Raw genomic sequence first — 24581 nt, 5'->3', positions numbered from 1 at the left:
TTATTATTTCCTTATTTATTTGAAGAGTTTTTCATGTAATATAGACATGAAGATATTATCACTTATATGTGTTCTAAATATCTTCTCCCAATTAATAACTTTTAAAGAAATTATGTTTTAGGTATTATTTGGTAAATAGAAGTTTTTAATTTTGCTGCAGCCAAATTTATCCACCAAACATTTCATACTTCTCAGTGTTTGCAGTGATTGCTCAATTAGTTTCAAAAAATGAATGATCATGTGCATTATATTAGTAACAGCTGAATAATAAATGCATGACTTTAAAATATTTCTGCATTTAATGTGAATATAAAATTTCTTGTGAAGTGTATTTTTAATAAAAACCTAGCTAAATGCCACTTACAGGCTGGAAGGCAAGACAGATATAAATAGGTGAAAGATTTACTAGGTGCCTCAAAGTTGCTCTTAAATTCTAGACTATCAAAGGTAGATTTTATGACAAAATAACAGTTTGTTCTTGAATATTGGTGTTAATGCATGCTACTTCCATTTGCATTCACAGAAATTACTTAGAAACTTGAAAACAAAATGTCCTTGACATAGTATAAATAACTGAAACACATGTTTATGAATGCTGTGATGCTAATTAAGATTAAGTAAATATTCAGACACTTAATTTATTTAAATGTGAAGGAAAAGACATTCCCACTGGCAACCACTATATAAAATAAAACACAGACTCTTAGTCTTCAAAAGAAAAAATAACCTTTTTGTTATTTTGTCCAAATCACAAAAATTAGAAAATACTGAAAATGGGGAAACAAATGGTGCATGTTTATATGTATGAAGTGTTTAGTTTGCTGACAGTAACGTTGTTTACAGCAACCAAAACTGAAAAGTCTGTTGAAAACACAGTTTAACTAGAATATTTCAGAATTGCTATTTGTTCTAGAAACATTATTCTTTCCCAGTGAATATGTTTATGAGTATAAATATCACTCTTGAATCAGAATAATATGAATTTTACCTTTGACTTACATTAATACCAGTAATTTCTTGGGGTAGGGGACGACACAACTTTAAAGAGTATTACTCAGGAGTACCCAAATTTCCTACCTGTTATCATAATTACAGCTTTAAAATTTGCAAAATGCTTCAAGTTAGTAGTAAGCAAGCAGGTCTACCATTCTATTAAAACCACAGACTGTTAAGAGTTCTATTTACTTTAGGGTAATAGTGCTCTCTCAAACTGGCTTTAGAGAGGATGAACCGGAGAAAAAATAGTTTTCCTTTTTCTACTCAATAAGAAAACACCATGTAGTAATCTAGTAAAAAGACAACTAATAAATGCCTTTACCCTTATGTCAAAAATTGTATTCTCTCCTCTGGCAAATGCTTCAGAAAATCTCAGGGCTTAAAAACAGATTTTAAATGGTTTAAAATAAAATCTAAAGCCTTTTTCTCAATATTTAATACAAAAAATATAGTTTAAAACTCTGTAGTCTACTTTTTTCAAGGGGACCATGACCTAGAATTCAATATTTTAAAAGAAGTACTTGCAAACATTTAGTCCACCTTAAGAAATTTTTCATGCTCTAAGTTCTAGTAAAAAAAAAAAAGAAAAAAAAAAAACTAACCAACCAATCAATGCCCCCCAAAAGCCATCTTTTTATATTATGTTAAAAGGTGAAAGAGCAAAATGATGAGCACAAAGAGAGAGATGAACTCGTTATCAAATGGAAATATAAGATCTAAAAAGCTTAGAATTAGCATTAGGCATCATTACCCAAGTAGGATCCACAGTGCCCTTTCAACCAGGAGTCAATCTGTAATTGGTGGGGAGTTCACATACTAATTACGTATTATCATAACTTCAAAAGCAATGTTTAAAAATGTACAGCCCGTTCGCAACGTCGAATTCATCATCACAAATGATATTTAATAAGCAACCTCATGATAATGATTCTGTAAGTCTCTCAGGGGCAAAATAAATGGTACAGCTAAAGAGAGGCTGATGTTTTATAGTTTAAGGAGAAACATCTAGGTAATAGCCTACATTCTAAGAAATATTTCAATTCTAAATGAAGATGATTCAGTATCAGTCACTGTCTTCCAGTAATAGTTTTTTTTTTTTTTTTACTATGATTAAAGGCATTGATTCTAACCCCTATTTCAAAGCCAGGAAAAATAAGTCCTTAACTCACATCAACTATTCAGCATTATGAAGGATGGGGCAGATGACATTTAGTATCCGTTCCCAGCACCTTATAGAATTTACAGCCAATGGAAGATGGAAAGTAAAAACTATATTGCCCAGATTCTCATGTAGCTATGCTTCTAGATGTGAATCAGATTTCACAATGGGATGCACTTATGTATGATTTGAAAGGTTGGAATTCTGTGGTCATTCTGCGTTGGAAATATGTGTTGCAAGCATCACTGTAAAGATGTGGATGTTCTCTGGAACAGATGCAATACTGTGGCAATTACAGTGTCTGCTACAGAGTCTGCGGCTCTGTGGCAATTACAGTGAATTTTTGATCCTTTGATTACAGCCATGGCATCACATTCTCGATCTCAACAAACGTTGATCACAACAGTTCCAATGGCCAAGAAAGAAAGAACAGTTCTCCTAGCTTACGTATACTGAGAGTGAGTTAAGAGTCATTCTAGAAGGTTCAGTTTGCATATCTCCAACTCTTCTAATAATCAAATTTGCATAAGAACATTAAAAACAGTGGGAATGTGTGGTGTTCTGGCCCCTGAAGCACCACCCACCACACACAACCCAACATAAACACACACACATACATGCACTTTGAAGAAGGTAACAAATATTTAGCTAGAACAACGAAGAAGAAAAAAGACAGAAGACAGAAATGACCAATCAAGAATGAAAGAAGGAATATTACAACTGAAACTACAGAACACTAAAGGAAGAGGGAATTTAAAGGAATTAGATCACAAGAGAATGTTATGAACAACTTTATGCCCACTAATTAGAAAAATTTAATTTACAAGTTCCTAGAAAGGCAATGACTACCAAAAAGAACTTCAAGAAGAAATAGACAATCTGAATAGACTTATAAAAAGTAAAGAAACTGAACTAGGTAATATAAAATTTTTCCACAAAGAAAAGTCCAAGTCCAGAGGGTTTCACTGATACACTCTGCCAAGTATTTAAAGAAGAAATAATAATAATCCTTAACAAACTCATTCAGTAAGCAAATGAGGAAACAATTTCCAAGTCATTCTATGAGGCCAATAGTACTTTAGCAAACTAAATCCAGCAACAAGTAAAAAGAATTTCACAATGTGATCAAGACGGATTTTTCCCAGGAATGGAAAGTTGCTTTAACATTAAAACTACAACTCCCCCACTTCATATTATTATAATAAATAACATAAAAAACAACCCCCCCACCTCATATTATTATAATAAATAACATAAATCACAAGATCATCTCAATATAGGTAGAAAAACCTTAGACAATATCTAATAATATGATAATACATACTTTTCACAACTAGGAATAGAAGGAAACTTAACCTGATAAAGGGTATCTACAAAAACTCACAGCTAACATCACACTTCATTGTGAATGAATACTTTCCCCCAAGATAAAGAAATCCTTTCTGCCAGTTTCATTCAGTATTATATAAGAGCTTTTAATTCATACAATAAAGCAAAAAAGCATTAACGTAGTAAAAGAAGAATTAAAATTATTCTTATTCACAGATGATACAATCCTAAATATAGAAAATCTCAAGAAATTCACCTTAAAACTATGAAAAAACAAAACAAAACATGAGTACCAAGATTACAGGATGCAAAATCAATATGCAAAAAACTGATTGTATTTCTGAAGCCTCGCAACAAACAATCCAAAAATAAAATTAAGACAACAATGCCATTCAGTAATAAAACATTTAGGAGTAAATTTAACAAAAGAAGTTCAAGACTTACATACTGAAAGTTATAAAATACAGATGTTAAAAATGGTTAAAAAGGAGACAGAGGATTATAGACCAATTTATGTTTACAGGTATTAAAAATATAAGCCAAAAAGTCTAGCAATTTATCAAAAGAATTCCACATTAATGCTAAACCTAAATTTTAGGTTTACTCTAGAAACACAAATAAGGTATCAGAAAATGTATAAGCATATCTCAACAAATTAAACCATATGATTATATAACATGATGCTGAAAAGGCACCTGATAATATACTGAATTTGCTCTTAACTAAGAAACAGTTAAATAAATGATTTGAATTTAATGAATGCTATTCTTCAGGGAATTCCCTGGCAGTCCAGTGGTTAGGACTCTGCACTTCTACTGTCAAAGGCCTGGGTTCAATTCCTGTTCAGGGAAGTAAGATCCTGCAAGGCATGTAGCAAGGCCAAAAAACTTTTAAAAACCCACAAAACTATTCTTCAAAAGGGGATATCATGAACAGAAAACCACTAAAGCTGATTCAACTAAAGGAAATACATGGGAAAAGTACCTATAATTGTATCATATAACATGCCTTTTAACAAAAGAGAATGTAAAAAATCATTACAAAAGAAAAAAATACAACCATCATTTTTGGCTACTACCAAATATAAACAGATAGCCCAAAGACTATCTGGTAATAAAAAGTTACCAGATTTAATAAGAACAATGCCTAGATATAATACAAATATTCAAATATCAACAGTTTTTTGTTTTTTACTCTCAGCAAACAGTAGTTAAAGGAATGGAAAAAAATAACAACAAAATTATAGAAACAGAAAAAAATTAACCAGAAAGACCTAAAACCTAAGCGAAAAAAACTAAAACTAAAAATCTCTTTGAAAGATAGAAAATAATCCAAACAAACAAAAAGATATCCCATGTAACTGTAGTAAGATGAACTATCTTAATACCACTGGTTCCAAAATTAACTAATAAATATAGGGTAATTCAGATGAGAATACCAGAAGAATTTTTCTAGAACTGGAAAAATATAAATCTTAAAGCTTACATGGAAACGTAAAAATTAACTAAGAAATCCATGATAATTTAACACAGTGAGGACAAAACTGCCTGCCAGACAGTTGAGGCATTTTTAAAGTAGATCCTTTCCAGGAAGGAGAAATTTTAAAGATGTTCATGTCTGGCATTTGTACATATTTTATATTGATTATAAATATGATCATCATTTTTCTATTAAAAATGATGACTAATAGTGTGTTTATAACATTAAAAAACTCAAAAAACTACTTTATCTAAATGACTGATAAGTATTAATTAATGAAAATACCTTAGCAATTATTGAGCATCATATTCTAAGAGCTTTACAGATAGCATCTTCCTTTCATAATCCTCATAAGAGTCCCAAAAGATGTATCTCTATTTTAAGGATAAGGAACTTGGGGAGAGAATTTAATCAACTTGCCCAAAGTAACATTTCTAGTCAGTGAAAAAGAAGGATTTAAATAGAGAATACTAGTTCCCAATGGAAAAGAGCAGCATACTGGGGGGAAAAGGTATCTGCTAATGAAAAGGAATTCTACCCACATATACATGTTCTCCTGGAATTTAACTATGAAAGTATGTTAGTATCCAAGTGAAATACACAGTAAGTTGGAATAAGGAAAAGATGTAATGACAAATTAAGATTTAAATTTACCTTTTAAAAAAGTAATTACTGTGTTCATGATATTGTGCTGCTGCTAAGTTGCTTCAGTCGTGTTCGACTCTGTGTGACCCCACAGACGGCAGCCCACCAGGCTTCCCCGTCCTTGGGATTCTCCAGGCAAGAACACTGGAGTGGGTTTCCATTTCCTTCTCCGATGCATGAAAGTGAAAAGTGAAAGTAAAATCTCTCAGTCGTGTCCGACTGTAGCGACTCCATGGACTGTAGCCTACCAGGCTCCTCCGTCCATGGGATTTTCCAGGCAAGAGTACTGGAGTGGGGTGCCATTGCCTTCTCCGTGATATTGTGCTAGATTATGTTTATTTTTTTAACCGAGATTATCAATAAAAAAAAAAAAATGAATCAAGAATCAAGGAGATTTAGCAAAGCAAAAGTTAAAATACAAGTGTTCACAGAATCTCACCAATTTCTCAATAGTATTGATAAATTGGAGTTTATCAATTTATCACAAAATGCTAACATGATTTATTAATAGAGCTGCCAAACAAAACTACAAGATGCCTAGTTAAATTTGAATTTCACGTAAATAGTAACATTTTTAGATCAGCATGTTCCAATATTGCATGGGATATAGTTTTACTAAAAAGTATTTGCTGTTTAATCTGAAATTAAACTTAACTGGATGTTTCTGTATTCTTATTTGCTCAATCTTAGCACCCTATTATCTAAGAAAATACACAGATTTTCCAAATTAAAAAAAAAAAACAAATACAAGTGTTCACTGTTTCAGTAAACACTCAAGGTAGGAAATCAGATAAGAAGACAAAGGAATTAAGAGTAGAGTGATCACATAATTAACCATTCAACCCAGAACAGTTTTGAGAATGAAAGAAGGGCCTAACAGTTATTATAATGGTAAGACAAATATAAACTAGGACTTCCCCAGGCAAACGCAGACATTCGGTCATCCTAGTTAAGAAAAATACTTTTAACAAAAAATTCTTTGGTATGACTTTTTTTTAGTACTTACTATGTTAGCATGTACTCCACAATATAAGATTTAATCTATCTTATTCACTGTCCCTAGATGGGTGCTTTGTACACAGTAGGCACTCAATAACTGTTCAAGGTTTTATAGTAGGTTTCCTTTCATTTAAAAACAAAAGGTTTCCTGTGTCTATACAATATTTTAAGCATCATTATGACCTAAATTTGTAAACAAGCATAAATCCAGGTATGCAAAGACTTAGAGGAACAAAAATAATCAACAAACACATCTTTATGTATTAAACATGGGAGATGCAATGCTAAAATTAAAGCACAGCAATTAATGAGTAAAAATGGTATACTACATACTTCTAATTTAGAGTGCAATAATGAAAACAAAGTTTAAACCTACAAAGAAAGGCAAAACTAATACAATATTGTAAAGTTTAAAAATAAAATCAAATTAAAAAAATAAATAAATAAAGTTAGTCATGAAAACTGACACCAAAAGAAGACAAATCTTTCATTTCTTACCTGCACAGCCGAAAGCCAAATGGTATCTAGAAGAAGGACTGAATTTAACACAGCACACATTAGCCTTCGCCTCAATGCTTGCCACTGAGTTATCCAGGTTGGTAGACCATAGCTTCACTAAGAATAAGTAACAATAAAAACGAAAATAAACAATACATTAGCCAATACTTCTACAAACTTCCTGCTACAGCTGTCTTTTCATGGTAATCTAAGTATTTTGATTTAGTAGGATCAAAAATATTCAAACTAAATGAATAATGTTCAATAAAACAGTATATTTAAGCCAACAGAGCTTAGTTTCAAAGTCAGAAAACCACATAGATAATATATAATGAGAGAAAATATGATCTATTAACTAAAGCATACAAGACAGGTTAAAAAAAAAAAGTAGTCTGGAAACACGTGTATCTTTGTTTTAGCATTCTTTAAGTTGTGTACATGTATGAGCAGGGAAACTAGATGGCTTATCTTCCAACCTATCAAACTTTTGAGAACTTCACAAACACACACATTTTCACAGGTATGATATATATATATATACGTGTGTGTGTGTGATATATATATATATCACATTGTATATATGATATATACACAAATGTCACTTAAAGTACCTAGAAGCAGTTCTTATTTTATCTTTCACTTAAGAATTCCATGATTTTAAAATTTTATGTGGGAAACAGAAAGAGACTCACAGACTTAGAGAATGAACTTACGGTTGCTGGGAGGAAGGGAAACTTAGGGAGTTTGGGATGGACATGTACATACTGCTATATTTGAAATGGATAACCAATAAGGGCCTACAGTATAGCATATGGAACTCTGCTCAATGTTATGTGACCGCCTGAATGGAGAGGAGTTTGGGGAAGAATGGATACATGTATATGTATGACTGAGTCCCTTTGCTGTACACCTGAAACTATCACAACATTGTTAATTGGTTATGTGTGTGTGCTCAGTTGCTCAGGCATGTCCGACTCTTTACAATCTCATGGACTGCAGCCTGTCAGTCTCCTCTGTCCATGGGATTTTCCAGGCAAGAATACTGGAGTGGGTTGCCATTTCCTCTTCCAGGGAATCTTCCCGATCCAGGGATTGAACCTGTGTCTCCTGCATTGTCTGGTGGATTCTTTACCACTGAGCCATCTGAGAAGCTTTTAAAGTCAGTACTATCTCAATCAATATCCCAGCAGAATTTTCTATAGATACTAGTAACTTGATCCTAAAATGTTTGTGGAAAAACAGAAACTGAAGAGTTAAAATAATTTTCAAGAATAAAGATGAAGGGCTCACACTAAATGATTCCAAGACTTAAGCTACAAAGCAAGACAATGCAGTACAATAAAGAAGAAATACAAAGATCAATGTAGAATCAAAAAAGTGTCACACTCCTGTATCAGAAATGGACAGATCCAGGAAGCAGAAAATCATAAGAATGTAGTTGAACTCAATAATAAATCAAACTGGATATAACTGATATCTACATATTACTTTAACAACAGTAGGATACACATTCTTCCCAAACTCACATGGATAATTCATTAAGACAGATCACACTCTGGGCCATAAAACACCTTCACACACATACACACACACACACAAAAGAAACCATGTATTGCTCAGACTACAACGGATTATATTTGGAGATCAAACAACATACTTCTAAGTAATACATTAGTCAAATAAGAAACCTAAAGCAAAAATTAAGAATATTTTGAACTAAATGAGAATGAAAATATAATTTAAAAAAGAAATCTGTGGGATGCATCACTCAGAGGAAAATTTATAGCGCTGAATGCATATATTAGCAAGAAAAATGATCTAAAATCAATAATCTTCCAATTAAGGGAACTAGAAAAAGAAGAGCAAATTAAATCCAAAGTAAGCAGAAGAGAAGTAATACAAATCTGAAGAAAAATCAGTAGTTAAACCAGAAAGTCAATAGAGAAAATCAATGAAACCAAAAGCTCATTTAAAAAGACTAAACTGACAAGCCTCAAGGTAATCCTTAACAAAATCTCAATGAAGTTTTTTGCAGAAATAGAATAAAACACATTCTAAAATTCATATGGAATCTCAGTAGGCCTAAAATAGCCAAAACAATCTTGAAAAAGAAGAAAAAATAATGAAGACTCACTTCCCAACTTCAACACAAAGCTACAGTAATCAAAACAGTGTGGCAGTGGCAGAAAGACAAACAATGGAAGAGAAGAAAGTTCAAAAATAAACCCTCACAGATATGATCAAATGATTTTCAACAAAGGTGCTAAGATCTTTCAATGGGGAAAAAGGATAATCTTTTCAACAAGTGGTGTTGGGAAGACTGGATATTAGCACGTAAAAAATGAAGTCAGACCATTACTTTATACCTTATACAAAAGCTAACCCCAAATGGATCAAGGCCACAAATGTCAGAGCTAAAACTATAAAACCATTAAAGAAAAAGCTTTATTGCATTGGATTCAGCAGTGCCTTTTGAACATGATGCGAAAAGCATAGGCAATAAAAGAAAAAATAGGCAATCTGCATTTCATCAATATGAAAAAGCTGTGTGGATCAAAGCACACTATCAACAAATAATATATCTGATAAGGAATTAATATCTAAGTTACTGAGAGTATGCTTGAAATTCAATAGCAGTGAGAAAAAAATACAATCAAAATGGGCACAGGGCTTCAATAAACTTTTCTTCCCTGGTGGCTCAGATGGTAAAAGCATCTGCCTACAATGTGGGAGACCCAGGTTCGATCCCTGGGTTGGGAAGATCCCCTGGAGAAGGAAATGGCAGCCCACTCCAGTATTGTTGCCTGGAAAATCCCATGGACAGAGGAGCCTGGCAGGCTGCAGTCCATGGGGTCGCAAAGAGTCGGACACGACTTCACTTTCACTTTCTCAGAAGACATACAAATAGCCAATAAGCACATGAAAAAATGCTTGACATCACTATCATTGAAGAAATGAAAGCAAAACAAAACCACAGTAAAGTACCACTGCACATCCATTAAAATCATTTTTAAAAAAGAGGGGAAAGAACAGGTATTGGCAAGGAAGTGGAGAAACAGAAATAGTTGGGTGCTGTTGGTGGGGATATAAAATGGTGCAGCCATTTTGGGAAACAGAATGGCAGTTTCTAAAAAATTAAGTATATATATCATATGACCCAGTAATTTCATTTCTGAGAATATGCCCAGAAGAACTTAATACAGGGATATGAAGAGATATTTTGCCATTCATATTCATAGCAACGTTATTTATAATACCCCAAAAGTGGAAGCAACCCAAAATCCATCCACCAATCAACAAATGAAACAAAATGTGATATATCTATACAATAGATTATTTTTCAGTCTTACTAAAGATGGAAATTCTAACATAAGCTACAACATGGAAAATTCTAGAAGACATTATGCTGAGTGAAATACAACAGTCACAAAGGACAAATGCTCACATACGACACTGAAGGGTGCTAGTAAATTTCACAGAGACGGAAAGGAGAAGGGAGACTGCCAGGAGCTGGTGAAGGGGGAAGGAGGAGTTACTGCTTCAGTAAAACAGAAACAGTTTCTGAAACAGAGTTTCAGGTTTGCAACATGAAAAAAGTTCTACAGATTGACAATGATGAAGACAAATTGAAGATAATTAATGCCACTGAATAGTATACTTAAAATGGTTAATTATATGTGTATTTTAAAACAATTTAAAATCAATAAGTAATTAAAAAAAATCTCTTCCTAATTAAAATTGTTCTGCTAAAATTACTTATATTTTCCTGAGGAAACTAGCCAGTCACCACCTTTGAACAAATATTAATCTTCAGTACAAAAACACAGTACTCTCAATAAAGGCTACCCCATTACATTATTTTTAAAAAGTATTTAACATTGATTAGTGAAGCTCTGTATTACAACATCAAAAAAAAATCAATTATAACACAATGCTCTATTTTAGAAATTCAAAGATAATTTCTTACAGCAATCATGAAGGAAAATGTTACAATCCATATATACTGTGGATAAACAACTTGCTACTTCTCTTTGATCCAAAACTTTCTGGAGGGCAGTCCAGTCACGTCATTTCTCTTTTACAGAATAGGACAGCTCTATCATTCAAACTACTGCACAACTGCACTCATTTCACATGCTAGCAAAAGTAATGCTCAAAATTTTCCATGCTAGGCTTCAATAGTACCTGAACTGAGAATTCTGAAATGTTCAAGCTGGATTTAGAAAGGGCAGAGGAACCAGAGATCAAATTGCCAACACTGCTGGATCATAGAAAAAGCAAGAGAATTGCAGAAAAACATCTACTTCTGCTTCACTGACTATGCTAAAGCCTTTGACTGTGTAGATCAGAGCAAACCGTGGAAAATTCTTAAACAGATGGGAATACCAGACCATCTCATCTGCCTTCTGAGAAACCTGTATGCAGGTCAAGAAGCAACAGTTAAAACCGGACATAGAACAAAGGAATGGTTCCAAACTGGGAAAGGAGTACGTCAAGGCTGTAGACTGTCACCCTGCTTATTTAACTTACATGCAGAGTACATCATGTGAAATGCTGGGTTTGATGAAGCACAAGCTGGAATCAAGATTGTGGGGAGAAATACCAATAACCTCAGATATGCAGGTGACATCATCCTTATGGCAGAAAGTGAAGAGGAACTAAAGAGTCTCTTAATGAAGGTGAAACAAGAGAGTGAAAAAGCTGACTTAAAACTCAACACTCCTAAAACAAAGATCATGGCATCCAGTCATAGATGGGTAAACAATGCAAACAGTGACAGATTTTTATTTTCTTGGACCCCAAAATCACTGCAGATGGTGACTTCAGCCATGAAATTAAAAGACCCTTGCTCCCTAGAAGAAAAGCTATGACAAACTTAGACAGCATATTAAAAAGCAGAGATATTACTTTGCCAACAAAGGTCTGTCTAGTAAAAGCTATGGTTTTTCCAGTAGTAGTTTATGGATGTGAGAGTTGGACCATAAAGAAAGCAGAGCTGAAGAATTGATGCTTTTGAAATGTGGTGTTGAAAAAGACTCCTGAGAGTCTCTTGGGCTGCAAGATCAAACCAGTCAATCCTAAAGGCAATGAGTCCTGAATGTTCAATGGAAGGACTCATGCTGAAGCTGAAGCTCCAATGCTTGGGCCACATGATGTGAAGAGCAGACTCATTAGAAAAGACCCTGATACTGGGAAAGATTGAAGGCAGGAGGAGAAGGGGACAACTGTGAATGAGATGGTTGGATGGCATCACCAACCCAATGGACATGAGTTTGGGCAAACTCCAGGAGATGATGAAGCACAGGGAAGCCTGGTGTGCCACAGTCCAAGGGGTCACAAAGAGTCGGACACAACTGAGAGACTGAACAACAAAAACAACAATCATTGTGAAATAAAGTTTTCAACGCCAGAACTACCCCTGCCTATGTATTCACTAGTCTGCAAGTTACATATTGAAAAGAAGGAAAGGGCCAAGATAAAAGAAATCTGTTAACAGGGCTTTATAAATCTAATCTTGAGAAGAAACAGGCCAAAACAAGACAATAACAGAAAAGAATGAACAGTAAAGACAGATATACACACACATACATACACAAAAATAGAAAGATCAATTAAATGGGCAGAAAGAAATATAGAATTTCTGCCTTGAAACATGATGAACTTCATTAAAAGATTTTGGTATACAGTCAGAATTTAATACAATTCAGAATGCAGTGATGTCTAAATATTTCAACGAAAAAGTTCACTTCACAGTATATATAAAGGAACTGGTTATAAATACATCAGAGTGTGGCATGAATTCAGAAAAAATTATTATAATGAAGATGCAAAATATTCATTTTTCTTTCACTCCAAGAAACATAGGTTTTTGTGCTTATTAGACTATTTTTAGAATAATCAGTAATTGCAAAGGATCACTATGGGTTTCAATAAATATCTGTATTTCTGTTAGGTTTTAAAAGGAATTAAGTCAGGGGAGGAGACCCAAATAGTACCTTTTGCATCATCAGAACCTGAAGCCAAGAGTTTAGGATCCATCAAATTAAAGTCAACACTCCAACATCTCTTCTCATGCTCCTAGATGTAGAAGGAAGACAAAGTAGTCTCAGAATATAGATCTTAAATAAAGCAAAATAAATAAACATAGTTGATACCAATTTATCACTATGGTGGGAGGGAAAAAGAACTGGCTATGAAAATAAAGGAGATGCAAAGTAGCTCATAAACTTTTTAAATATACATTTATATAATTACCACTTTTGGAAATTTATTTGATATATCCTACTGCAAAGAGTCTGAAGAGATGCATCAGAAAAGCATTACTGGAATTACATAGGTAGATGTTGGATAGCATTCCTGACTAGATGGACATGAGTTTGAGCAAGCTCTGGGAGTTGGTGATAGACAGGGAAGCCTGGCGTGCTGCAGTCCATGGGGTCGCAAAGAGCAGCTGAACTGAGGAACTGAGGAAATGCTAAATAATGATTTTAAATTTGTAATTATAAAATGCATGAAGCTCTATAATTATTAAAAAGTACAAATGTGATTCTTGCAACAAGCTCCAATATTTTGGCCACCTGATGCAAAGAGTCACTGGAAAAGACCCTGATGCTGGGAAAGATTGAGGGCAAAAGGAAAACAGGATGACAGAGGATAAGATTGTTGGATGTCATCATCGACTCAATGGACATGACTTTGAACAAACTCTGGAGATAGTGATGGACAGGGAATCTGGTGTGCTGCAGTCCATGGGATTGCAAAGAGTTGGATACAACTGAGCGACTGAACAGTAACAACAACAACAGGTAAGTAGTATTCTTATTTACCTGATAGACCTTTGACCTCTGTCCTGTGAATCCATCCCATAGAATGACGGTGCCTTCATAATCACTGCTGGCTAATAGATTCTTATGATAACTACTCCAACTGATACAGCTGAAAGAAAGGGATATTAAGTTAAGCCTTATTTTACATAAAAATAAACAGCAATGGATACAAAGAATTTGGATGTGGTCAGAAAGATTAGAACCCTTTCAAAATGGTCTACATGAGTTCACAATAATTATTCTGCCCACAATCCATCAAGGAAGAAGGCATCAAATAATTCCCAGATTTTTCAATTGAAACTACCCAGTTACAAACCATAACCACTCTTCACTCTCATCACCAGTTAGAAGACAGATATGGTGTGCCTAAAGTTGCTACTGGCCATCCTTGACACATGAAGAATACATGTGTCAATACGGTAGGTGGAGATAACAGAGGCCAGGGGGGCACACATGTCACGGCAGAGACCAAATCAGACCCTTCAGGCCCCTACATCCAGTTGTGTCAGATCATATAAGCCAGTAAACTAGTCTGAATTGAGTCTCTGTGTTTACAGACAAATGTTGACTAATGTAAGTGTATGACTCAAATTTCAATAAAATGCATTTAACAGAATTAAACTTCTAACACTTATGGTTTCAGCTATTCTCAAATGTTCCAACATTGAGAATGAAACATCTAAAAATATATGCTTTTGGTTAGATATATATGTGCATCACACATACAGTAAAGCTAATGTATATTAAAGGAAAAAGTCACTTAGAAAGCAAAGCAGCTGGCCTAGGTGATTTCCAAGCACATGAACACAAAGCCTTTTTGCTGTCTTCTAGCTGTACTCGTGCTACATTTTAGGCTTTGAAGAGTTTATTTGCAACTTTAGATGTACTTATTAGAATTTCTGGGAGAAATTACATGGAACAGTCAAGAGCCTTGGATTTAGTCAGACCTGAGCTTAAATTCCAGATCTGCAACTTACTAGTTGTGGCTTTGGGTAATTCAGTTCACTTTCACAACTGGTGTGCTCCAAATGGGTTTCAGGGAAGCTTACATATTGACCCTTTCAGCCCCAAGTCCATTGTTTCCAGATTTGAACAGTTTCCTTCTCTTTATTCCAAGGTGCATAAAATACTACCACATTGCTTTATATCTGTCAAGACAGACAAGGTAAACCCTCTAATCCATATTTTCATTATGGTAACATTTATTATGAATTCTTGATATGGGTCAAGTATTGTGCTGAGTGCATCATGTGGATTTATTTTAAGTATAATCCTATGAAATAGGTATTACTATTAGAGCCTCTATTTTACAAATTAGTAGCATGATACGGTTAAGAGCAAGATTCTGTTTGAATCTTGGCTACTCCAGAGACGAGCTGTACAACCATCAACAAGTTAATGAACCCTTTCTGTGCTTCAGCTTTCTTGTGTATAAAACAGGGTAATGATGGTCTGCATAAGACACAGAACTTATGATAATGCCTGCCACTGAAGAATTCAATAAAATTATGTCTCACTCATGCTGCATTCTTTTCACTTAGGAATAAAGTATATAAACTAAGTAGATAACCATTATACATTCTCAATGATGAGCACCAGTTATATCAGTCTACCATTTTTATATGAATTAGGAAACAGAAAAGAAAGTTATACAAATAAAGACTACAGTACTTGCTATATTATTAACATTATTAAAGTGACCATATATGTGTCATTCATCCAAATAAAAAAGGGATAAGAATGACTAGAAAATGTTCGAAGTTTTAAACAAATTTACTATTAGTTTCTTGATGTCACTCCCTTTGAAGCCAGTGCCTATGAAAATAGCTTAGGAAGTTTGTTTTAAACATGAAGATTCTAGCATTCCTTTTAGATTTTGTGGGGGCAGATCAGAAGTTGGGTCTAGTTTCTGCAGTTTGAACAGTATTCCAGGTTTAAAAAGCACTCGTTATAAACTCTAACCCTTAATACATGAAACTTAAACATTATGCCCTCACAAAAAGACACATACCATTCTTGTGAAAAGAATTCTTAAAATTATAAACAATTATAATAGTTAGAGATATGTGCATGCTAGAGGGAAAATTCCAGACTTTGAGATACTATTCACTGGGCATATAGTAATCCATGAAACATCATCTACAGTAGAGACATTTATTTGATTGAATGAAAGAAGATTTTCATTTGGCAAATAGAAAAATAGAAAAACTACTAACCCCCACAGGGAAAAAGTGATCAATATCTATAAAAAAGATATTCTGATGTATCTTCTATATATAATTAATAATGTTTATCTCGAACGAATAAGATGTCACATGAAAAGGTAAAAATAACAAACAAACTAATCACAGATACTGCTACATACACACTACATTATGCCAAGTAAATAATGTAAATACCTGATTTTGGAATTGCAGGTCATTTCATTTTCAGGGTAATGAATATCCACCGCATCCTGAATGACTGTGCCATATTCATAGACTTTGATCTTCTTTGTAACTCCAGCAATTGCAAAGTAGTCACAATCCCGGTCAAATTCAATACTAAGGAACGAAGTACATACTTGGGTCAGTAAGACTATTTACCTATCCTTGTGATGTTACGATGACAACATTTCAAATTTGGTTTTTTCCTCCCCAATTTCTAAAGTGATTCTATCTACAATGATACTAGATCTACTTGAAATGCCTTCAAACTGTATTAGGCTTATGGAGATTAAGTCATTATCAAGACATGTAAAATTAAGAGTGGCGGAGAACTGCATAGCTATACAATTCTGAACCACAGATGGTTTTTTGGTTCGTAGAAACTTGACATGATTTTCAATTCATCTTTAGTAACCATATTACAACATACCAAACTGTCAAGGCTAACAAGCTACACTGTAAAAGTAGTGAGGGAAGATTTAGTGGTTTGGTATATTAAAAATACATCAAAAGAGAAGAGTCAATAAGCCTTTTCCTTAATTTTAGCTTTTTCTCTATCTACCATTCTGTGTAGATGACAGAATTTCACAATATTTAATGTTGTTTTAATAAATTAATGAGTACACAAGCTGACTTATGACACAACTAAGAAGGTATAACAATAAAGGATAAAATATACATATGAATGGAATCATTAAATAATCATTATGTTTCCTCCAATCATTTCTCACCTTCCAATCTCTGACTTATGAACCACAAACAAACAGAGGAAAACTTAAGTAAAAATTTTTCCTTCTTTTCAAGTTACTTAAGAGAATTCACCTCTCTTACTGACTTTTTATACAAGTTTCAAAATAAGTAACTCCAAAGCACAACACAAGGTTTTATTCATCTTTAAGGACCATAACTTGGAGTCCTAAAAAAGTTATTATATAATCGACAAGAATGTTAAGTAACCTAATGGAATTAAGAGTAAAATGAATCATCACACACATTATTTCTCAAACAGTTAAATATCCTTTCTAGAAGCTCAGTCATAAAGTTAGAGAATACATAAGAATTATTGATCTTTAATTACATAATAATACCAATAATAGATAATATTCATTGATCACTCACTCACTATAATCACTACACAAACTAACTCCTTAAATTCTCATAATAACCCTATGAAATAGGTATTAATCTATCCACATTTTATATATGAGAAAACTAAGGACTGGAGTTGAGTAACTTGCCCAAAGCATCTTATAAGTTGCTAAAATGATATGGTAGTGCTCTGCATATTTTAAGCATTCACCAAGGGCATACAAATAACTACATGACATATTTTTCTTTATAGATTAACTGTGACATCTTTTTACCAAAAAGTATATGGTTAATTAATAATATAGTAAGAAGCTTTGCTAAGCTGACAATGAATAAGGAAAATAAGTACACATCAAGAATAGTTCCCATAAAAATACATGTTGAGATGCTCACTTTTCATTACAACTTTAAATCCTTGCTCAATTTTATGCAATTTTTAAAGACATTTCATGAAATGTCATTGACTATTGCGGCTCAGACGGTAAAGCGTCTGTCTACAATGCAGGAGACCTGGGTTCGATCCCTGGGTCAGGAAGATTCCCTGGAGAAGGAAATGGCAACCCACTCCAGTACTCTTGCCTGGAAAATCCCATGGACGGAGGAGCTTGGTGCAGGCTACTGTCCATGGGGTCGCAAAGAGTCGGGCACGACTGAGGGACTTCACTTTCATTGCAAAATTCAGCAAACATTCCCTTCAGTACAGTATGACTGTGTAGCAAAGCAATAAACTGACTTGCGCAACCATTTCAACCTAACTGCTGTCTCAGCTAATGTTATCTGCCCTGTGGACCCTAATGCAATATAACTGTATCGATGGCCACTATTCATCTATCCCAACTCAATTTATACTCACAACCTCACACCACTGAAGAAGAAATATTACTGTGTCTGGTAAAGGACAGAGTTATTGGAACTGAAATTCTGTCCTTAACTTAGGAAATTTTGTTATGGCTGAGAAGTCAAGGGAAAACCAGTTATATTATCTCTAAATATTTTTTCTTCATCTACAAAAACACATGGCTAGTAAATCAAAAATATTCCAAAGGTTGTACTAGTAAAAGTTAACACACTACTTCCAGAACTATTTGTTTTTAATATAAAAAAGTTTAAACACTAACTTATTAAAGACACTACAGGAAGAAAACTGGCACATAAATTAAAATACTGTCAAAAGAATGGATTTGATGATATAAACAAGTAATTAAATCTATTTCCTCTGCTGCTACCCTGTTATTCGACCCAGCTCTCTTTTTTCAACAAAGGTTATTTTTTATCTATATCAGATCATTATTAACTCTTATACATTTTGTTTTGTATAAAAGTTGTTAACTTTTTGTTATTAAAAGTTTCATCTCATTATTAACTTTTTGTTTTGACTTTACTGCTATTGTTTTCTTACATTCTGGTTATGTTTTCTTCTTAATACATTAGTATAACAAGGACCTAGATAGTATCTTTATTTTAATATTCTAAGATATAGAGCCTCTAGTTTAAAAACAAGATTTTAATAGAAATACTGATCAAAAAATATAAAGAATAGCATTATTTCTGATTAAAAGGGAAAGGAAGAAAAACAGCTACCTTAAAAAAAAAAATGCAAGCACTTTCACATAATTAAGACTCAGAATTTAAGTAGTTCCAAACATGAGTCATTTGTTCCCAATTTCAAACAGATTTAATCATATCTGTTCCCAAAGACAAACAAAGTCAGACTCTAGAAACCAATCATGGAATAACTCAAAAGAATAATGTAGTTTTCAGACAGAGAGCTTTTCAGAGCTAATTCAAAATAGATGGTCTCTCATTTCACAATACAATATTTCAGCTGCCTTAATTTTTGAAATCTGATAAAACAAACAAAAGTAATAAACAATGACTAGTTAGGCTGAAATAAAAACAAAATAAAAGGTAAACAAATTAAAACACACTTGACGGTGCAATTAAATTCAAAAAAGAACTGCAAGAAGTCTTGTGATACAAAATTCATTTCTGCTATCCACTATCACCAGTAAGAAAACAAGTAGTTTATGAAAGTTAATCAGTTTCACAGAATTTTTTAAATTTAAAAAATAAACATTGAAAAATTATCTGAATGGGGACTTACGTGAAAATAAACTGCATTTTTCTTTCACACTTCGAATGTTTCAACTGTTTTTTAAAAGTGATTTATTTAAGCAGCTGTAAAATGAAACTCAGCTGTTTGAAACTGGCTATATTCTTTGTCAAAAGGGCCATCAGTCAAGTGATGAAGCATCAAGGCAACAGACCACACAGGACACCTGATTAATGCACACATCTAGCTCAGAGTAGCACAGAGCAACGTCAACACATCAGTATCTCAAGAGGGGAATTTTGTCAGGGTTCCCACTGTCTGTCATATTTTTTTTGTAATTATAAAATGTATTAGTGAACAAGGTGGATTAACATCCCTGAACAACAGAATCCAATTTATCAAAAGAAAATGTAAAGTAAACAAAATTGTTAAAGGTCCAATTCATTACCATGTTAGTTTGCCCCAGGAGACAGGGGCTGCTATAATTTCAAGGAAACAAAGAAAGGCTCAGAAATGGCCTTTTTTTTAAAATGAAAACAGAAGAGTAGAGCTTTACATAATACAAAAAGGATAAGTAAATGATAACTGAAGATATTCAACTGTGACTTATTTTCAACTCGATCAACAGTATTGGCAAAAACTTCCATAACATACTAAACACTCACTATGTGTCAAGCATTGTTTTAAGCACTTTACATTAAATATATTTAATCTTCAAATCTCCACTGCATAGATAAAGAAACCGAGGTATACTAATGTTAAGTAATTTGCTCAAGGTTTACTGGAAAATTCCAAGTCATCAAGTTTCAGAGTCTGTGCTCTCAATCACTATGCAGAAGTCTTATTTTAATGAGAACAGAAGGGTTAGTCTATAAGAAACACATACAAAGGCAAAATAAACAATAATCATAACATAAAAATGGTATCTCATGGCATACATATGACAGTAGTAGTAATAACATCATAATTCATCCTGTACAACAATTCAAACAGAGAGAGAAAAAAGTAGCCTGGCAGGGTTTATAGTTAGTGGGCAAGGTCATTTATTACTAAAATAAGCAAATGCCAAACAATAGGAACAAAACACGACACAGGAATTCAAGAGTCAATGATTACTAAGACTCACTGGGAGAAAATGTACGATGCTTGGATATTCTCATCCGTATGAGAATATTCGTATGGGTGTGCCTGCTATCTGCTGAACATTGACCAAGCTGATGGAAAACCAGGATGTTGAACCAAAACACATTTGAGAAATGTGCATTAATACAAACCTGGGCTACTGCAACAGCCTCCTTACAAGTCCGCCAGTCCTGACTTTTATCTTTTCTAATCCATTTGAAGGATGGCTATTAGGGAAAATTTCCAAAAACACAGCTCTGTTCACATAATTATCATTACTTTGTTGTTGATGTTGTTGTTCAGTGGCTAAGTCATTTCTGACTCTTTGTGCTGCCATGAACTGTAGCACGCCAACACTTACTACCATATAAAATTCAAGCTTCAACCATTAAGAAAGGTTTGTCACAATCTGGCTTGAAGCTTTTCTTAAAACTTATTTTACTTTTTAAAACTACGTATATAGGCAGTGGTTCAAAAAGTGTACAGACAAAAGCAAGTCTCCCTCCCAATTTTACCAAATAAGCACCTGACTGGCCTCCCTAGAGACAATCAATAGTTACAGGTCGTGCATCCTACTAGACGTGAGCAAACATATGGGTATTCACAGTCTTTTTTTTTTTTTTTAAAACACATGGGATGATATAATAGTATCTTGTCAATCATGCTATATCAGTACATATTAGGGATACCTCATTTTTTTCTCAGTGGTTGTACAGAATTCCAACATATGGGTATATCATAAATTATTTAATAAGTCTAATGAGGAACACTTACTTTCTAGTTTTTTTTTTTCTACTGTTAACAACAATACTACAATGAAATAAATACCTTTCTATGCATGTCATTTTTCACATATGCCAGAATATCCCTAAATATACCTGGATTACGAAGGGCTATGTCAAAAATCATACCTTGTTAATATAGTTAAATAAAGCTAAACCTCTCTCCAGCCAGATCAACACCACTAATAATTTTGTCTCCAAATGTTTCATTATCTTCTAAATCTAACTAAAACCCAGCTCTTCCCTGAAAATGCTGATTCCTCTGAGGTCCTCTCACGTTCCACATTAAAACACACTTAGATAGAAAGTCAGAGTCCTCCTTGCTATGCACAACTTCCCCAGGTATTCTTCCTCCTCCCTAAAGCCTCCCAGGTCAAAACATCCTGTTAACTTTTATCACATAATACTGCTCCTTATTACTCCTTCGACCAGTCCATGAGTTCTTGGAAATTTTAACTTTTAGCTCAATATCACTCTCTCCAAATCTACCCTTGTCATAATTCTTAATAATTTCAACAATCCCACAGATTCTAATATCCTGGTCTATCAGTTGGACTTTCCTTTCTCCAAAGATCTTTTATTGTGCTCACCTCCACCTCACACAACCATGATTATGCTTTTTCATTACCAATAATGTCATTTCTCCATAATTGCATTTTCACTTTCTGACATATTGCTTTCTGACAACCACTTCCATTCGCTCCAGCTAACTCACTGTTAGCAACAATCCTTCAGGCCCATGAGGAATCTAAAAATTCACTACTGTCCCTCCCCTGCCTTGTATATTCCCTTTTCCTTTACCCACCATAGGTTACACAGTGAATAATTAAGATGCCCTCACATATAACTCTACTCCTTTAACATTTTTACATCTCTTTTTCCTTATACCTAACTTCCTTGGTAAAACTCTAGTTAATCTAACTCTCTACTCACTCTACACTTGAAATGGCATGGCTGAACATGGCTAGAGAAAAAAAAATGTTCTGATTATGACCACTATCCTCAAGTGGAGCTCTCACACTGCTCAAGTTTATGATAAATATTCCCGGTCCCATAAAATTTGCTAAAAATTTGTCCCACACTATTTGCTTTAAAAAAAAGGTACATAATTTCTCTATTCTTCTCAAACTTCCCATATCTCTTTCCTCTTAATAACTCTCAGCAGATTATTTTGCTCTCTACAGTTTATCATACACATACACACACACACACACACACACACAAAGAAGAAGCAGGTAACTTACAATGGTTACCACCATCACATCCTCCACTTACCAGCATATACCCACATACTTTGATATACTGTGCCACCTCTCTGGTCACTGAGTGAAGGATCCACACCCCTAGATGGATCCAACAGGTCTACTTGTACACTGGATCCCAGCTTTGCTTGCCTACTCTAGGACTGCTTCCTAGATTGACCTCCACTGCTCTCCTATATCATTCATTTCTTCCATTCTCCTGGATCTTTTCCATGAGCCTTTCAATTTCAACGTTTTCTTCCTTTAAGTGAAACACAAACAAAACAAAACACCTCTTAGAACCCTAATTCTGTTTTAGCTATCATGCTATTCCTTTCCATTCTGATCACAGAACTTCACCAAAAAAGTGGTCCAAACACATCAATTCCTAATTCCTCTCCTCCCTTTCTCTTTAACCCAATGGAATCAAGCTTTCACCTTCACCACTGAAAATGCTGTACTAAGGTCAACAATGACCTGCTGTCCGCTAAATCTAAGAGTCAAATCTGAATTTTTATCTTACCCAAATATCAACAAGAGCTGGTTTAAGCTCATATAGCTCAATATCAGCAAAACAAACAACCCAATCAAAAAATGGGTGGAAGACCTAAACAAACATTTTTTTTTCCAAAGAAGACATACAGATGGCCAACAAACACATGAAAAGATGCTCAACATTGCTTATTATTAGAGAAATGCAAATCGAAACTACAATGAGGTATCACCTTACACCAGTCAGAATGGACGTCATGAAAAAATCTATACAATAAATGCTGGAGGGGATGTGGAGAAAAGGGAACTCTCTTGCACTGTTGGTGGGACTGTAAACTGATACAGCCTCTATGGAGAACAGTATGGCGATTCCTTAAAAAACTAGGAATAAAACTACCATATCATGCAGCAATCCCACTACTGAGCATATACCCTAAGAGAACCATAATGCAAAAAGACAGATGTACACCAATGTTCACTGCAGTACCATTTACAATAGTCAGGACATGGAAGTAATCTGGATGTCTATTAATAGATGAATGGATAAAGAAGTTGTGGTACATATATACAATGGAATATTACTCAGCCATTAAAAGGAACAAATTTGAGTTAGTTGAATGGAGATAGCTAAACCTAGAGCCTGATATACACAGTGAACTAAGTCAGAAAGAGAAAAACAGATATTATATATTAACAAGCACATATGGAATCTGGGTTTCCCAGGTGCACTATGCAGCTCACCCAAGAGACTTGGGTTTGATCCCTGGGTTGGCAAGATCCCCTGGAGAAGAGAATTGCAACCCAATCCAGTATTCTTGCCTGGAAAACCCCATGGACAGAGGAGCATGGTGGGCCACAGTCCATGGGGGTTGAAAAGAATGGGACACAATTGAGTACTTACGTGCTTGTGCATGTGTACACACACACACACACACACACACACACAGAATCTAGAAAAATGGTACTGATGAACCTGTTTCCAGGGCAGGAATACAGATGCAGACATAGAGAACGGACTTATGGACACAGTGAGGCAAGGGGGAGGGTACAAATTGGCAGAACAGCATTGACATACATATACACAGCTGCTGCTGCTGCTGCTGCTGCTAAGTCCCTTCAGTTGTGTCCGACTCTGTGCAACCCCATAGACGGCAGCCCACCAGGCTCCGCCATCCCTGGGATTCTCCAGGCAAGAACACTGGAGTGGGTTGCCATTTCCTTCTCCAATGCATGAAAGTGAAAAGTGAGTGTGAAGTCGCTCAGTCGTGTCCGACTCTTTGTGACTGCATGGACTGCAGCCTAACAGGCTCCTCTGTCCATGGGATTTTCCAGGCGAGAGTACTGGAGTGGGGTGCCACTGCCTTCTCCCATGTATACACTACTATGTGTAAAACAGATAGCTAGCAGGAAGCAGTTGTATAGCACAGGGAACACAGCTCAGTGC

General features: G+C 34.5%; 1 protein-coding gene across 10 annotated transcripts in view; it reads right to left on the bottom strand.

Moving 5' to 3' along the window:
• The window catches only part of COP1 (COP1 E3 ubiquitin ligase), a 222977-nt gene that overhangs the window by 66611 nt on the left and 131785 nt on the right, over window positions 1-24581 (bottom strand). For all 10 annotated transcript variants that reach the window (XM_086342422.1, XM_086342423.1, XM_086342429.1 and 7 more), the window contains 4 exons: window positions 16332-16475; window positions 13933-14041; window positions 13102-13183; window positions 7106-7222 (listed from right to left, as the gene is read on the bottom strand). In XM_086342422.1, the coding sequence (XP_086198548.1) occupies window positions 7106-7222; window positions 13102-13183; window positions 13933-14041; window positions 16332-16475 (452 nt within the window). The remainder of the gene's footprint in view (window positions 1-7105; window positions 7223-13101; window positions 13184-13932; window positions 14042-16331; window positions 16476-24581) is intronic.

This window comes from Bos grunniens, chromosome 16 (genome assembly GCF_055505025.1).
Source record: "Bos grunniens cultivar Pamir isolate PY7600 chromosome 16, Bosgru_T2T1.0, whole genome shotgun sequence".
In the NCBI taxonomy this organism is placed as follows: domain Eukaryota; kingdom Metazoa; phylum Chordata; class Mammalia; order Artiodactyla; family Bovidae; genus Bos; species Bos grunniens.
This window is presented reverse-complemented; position numbering and strand designations above follow the sequence as displayed.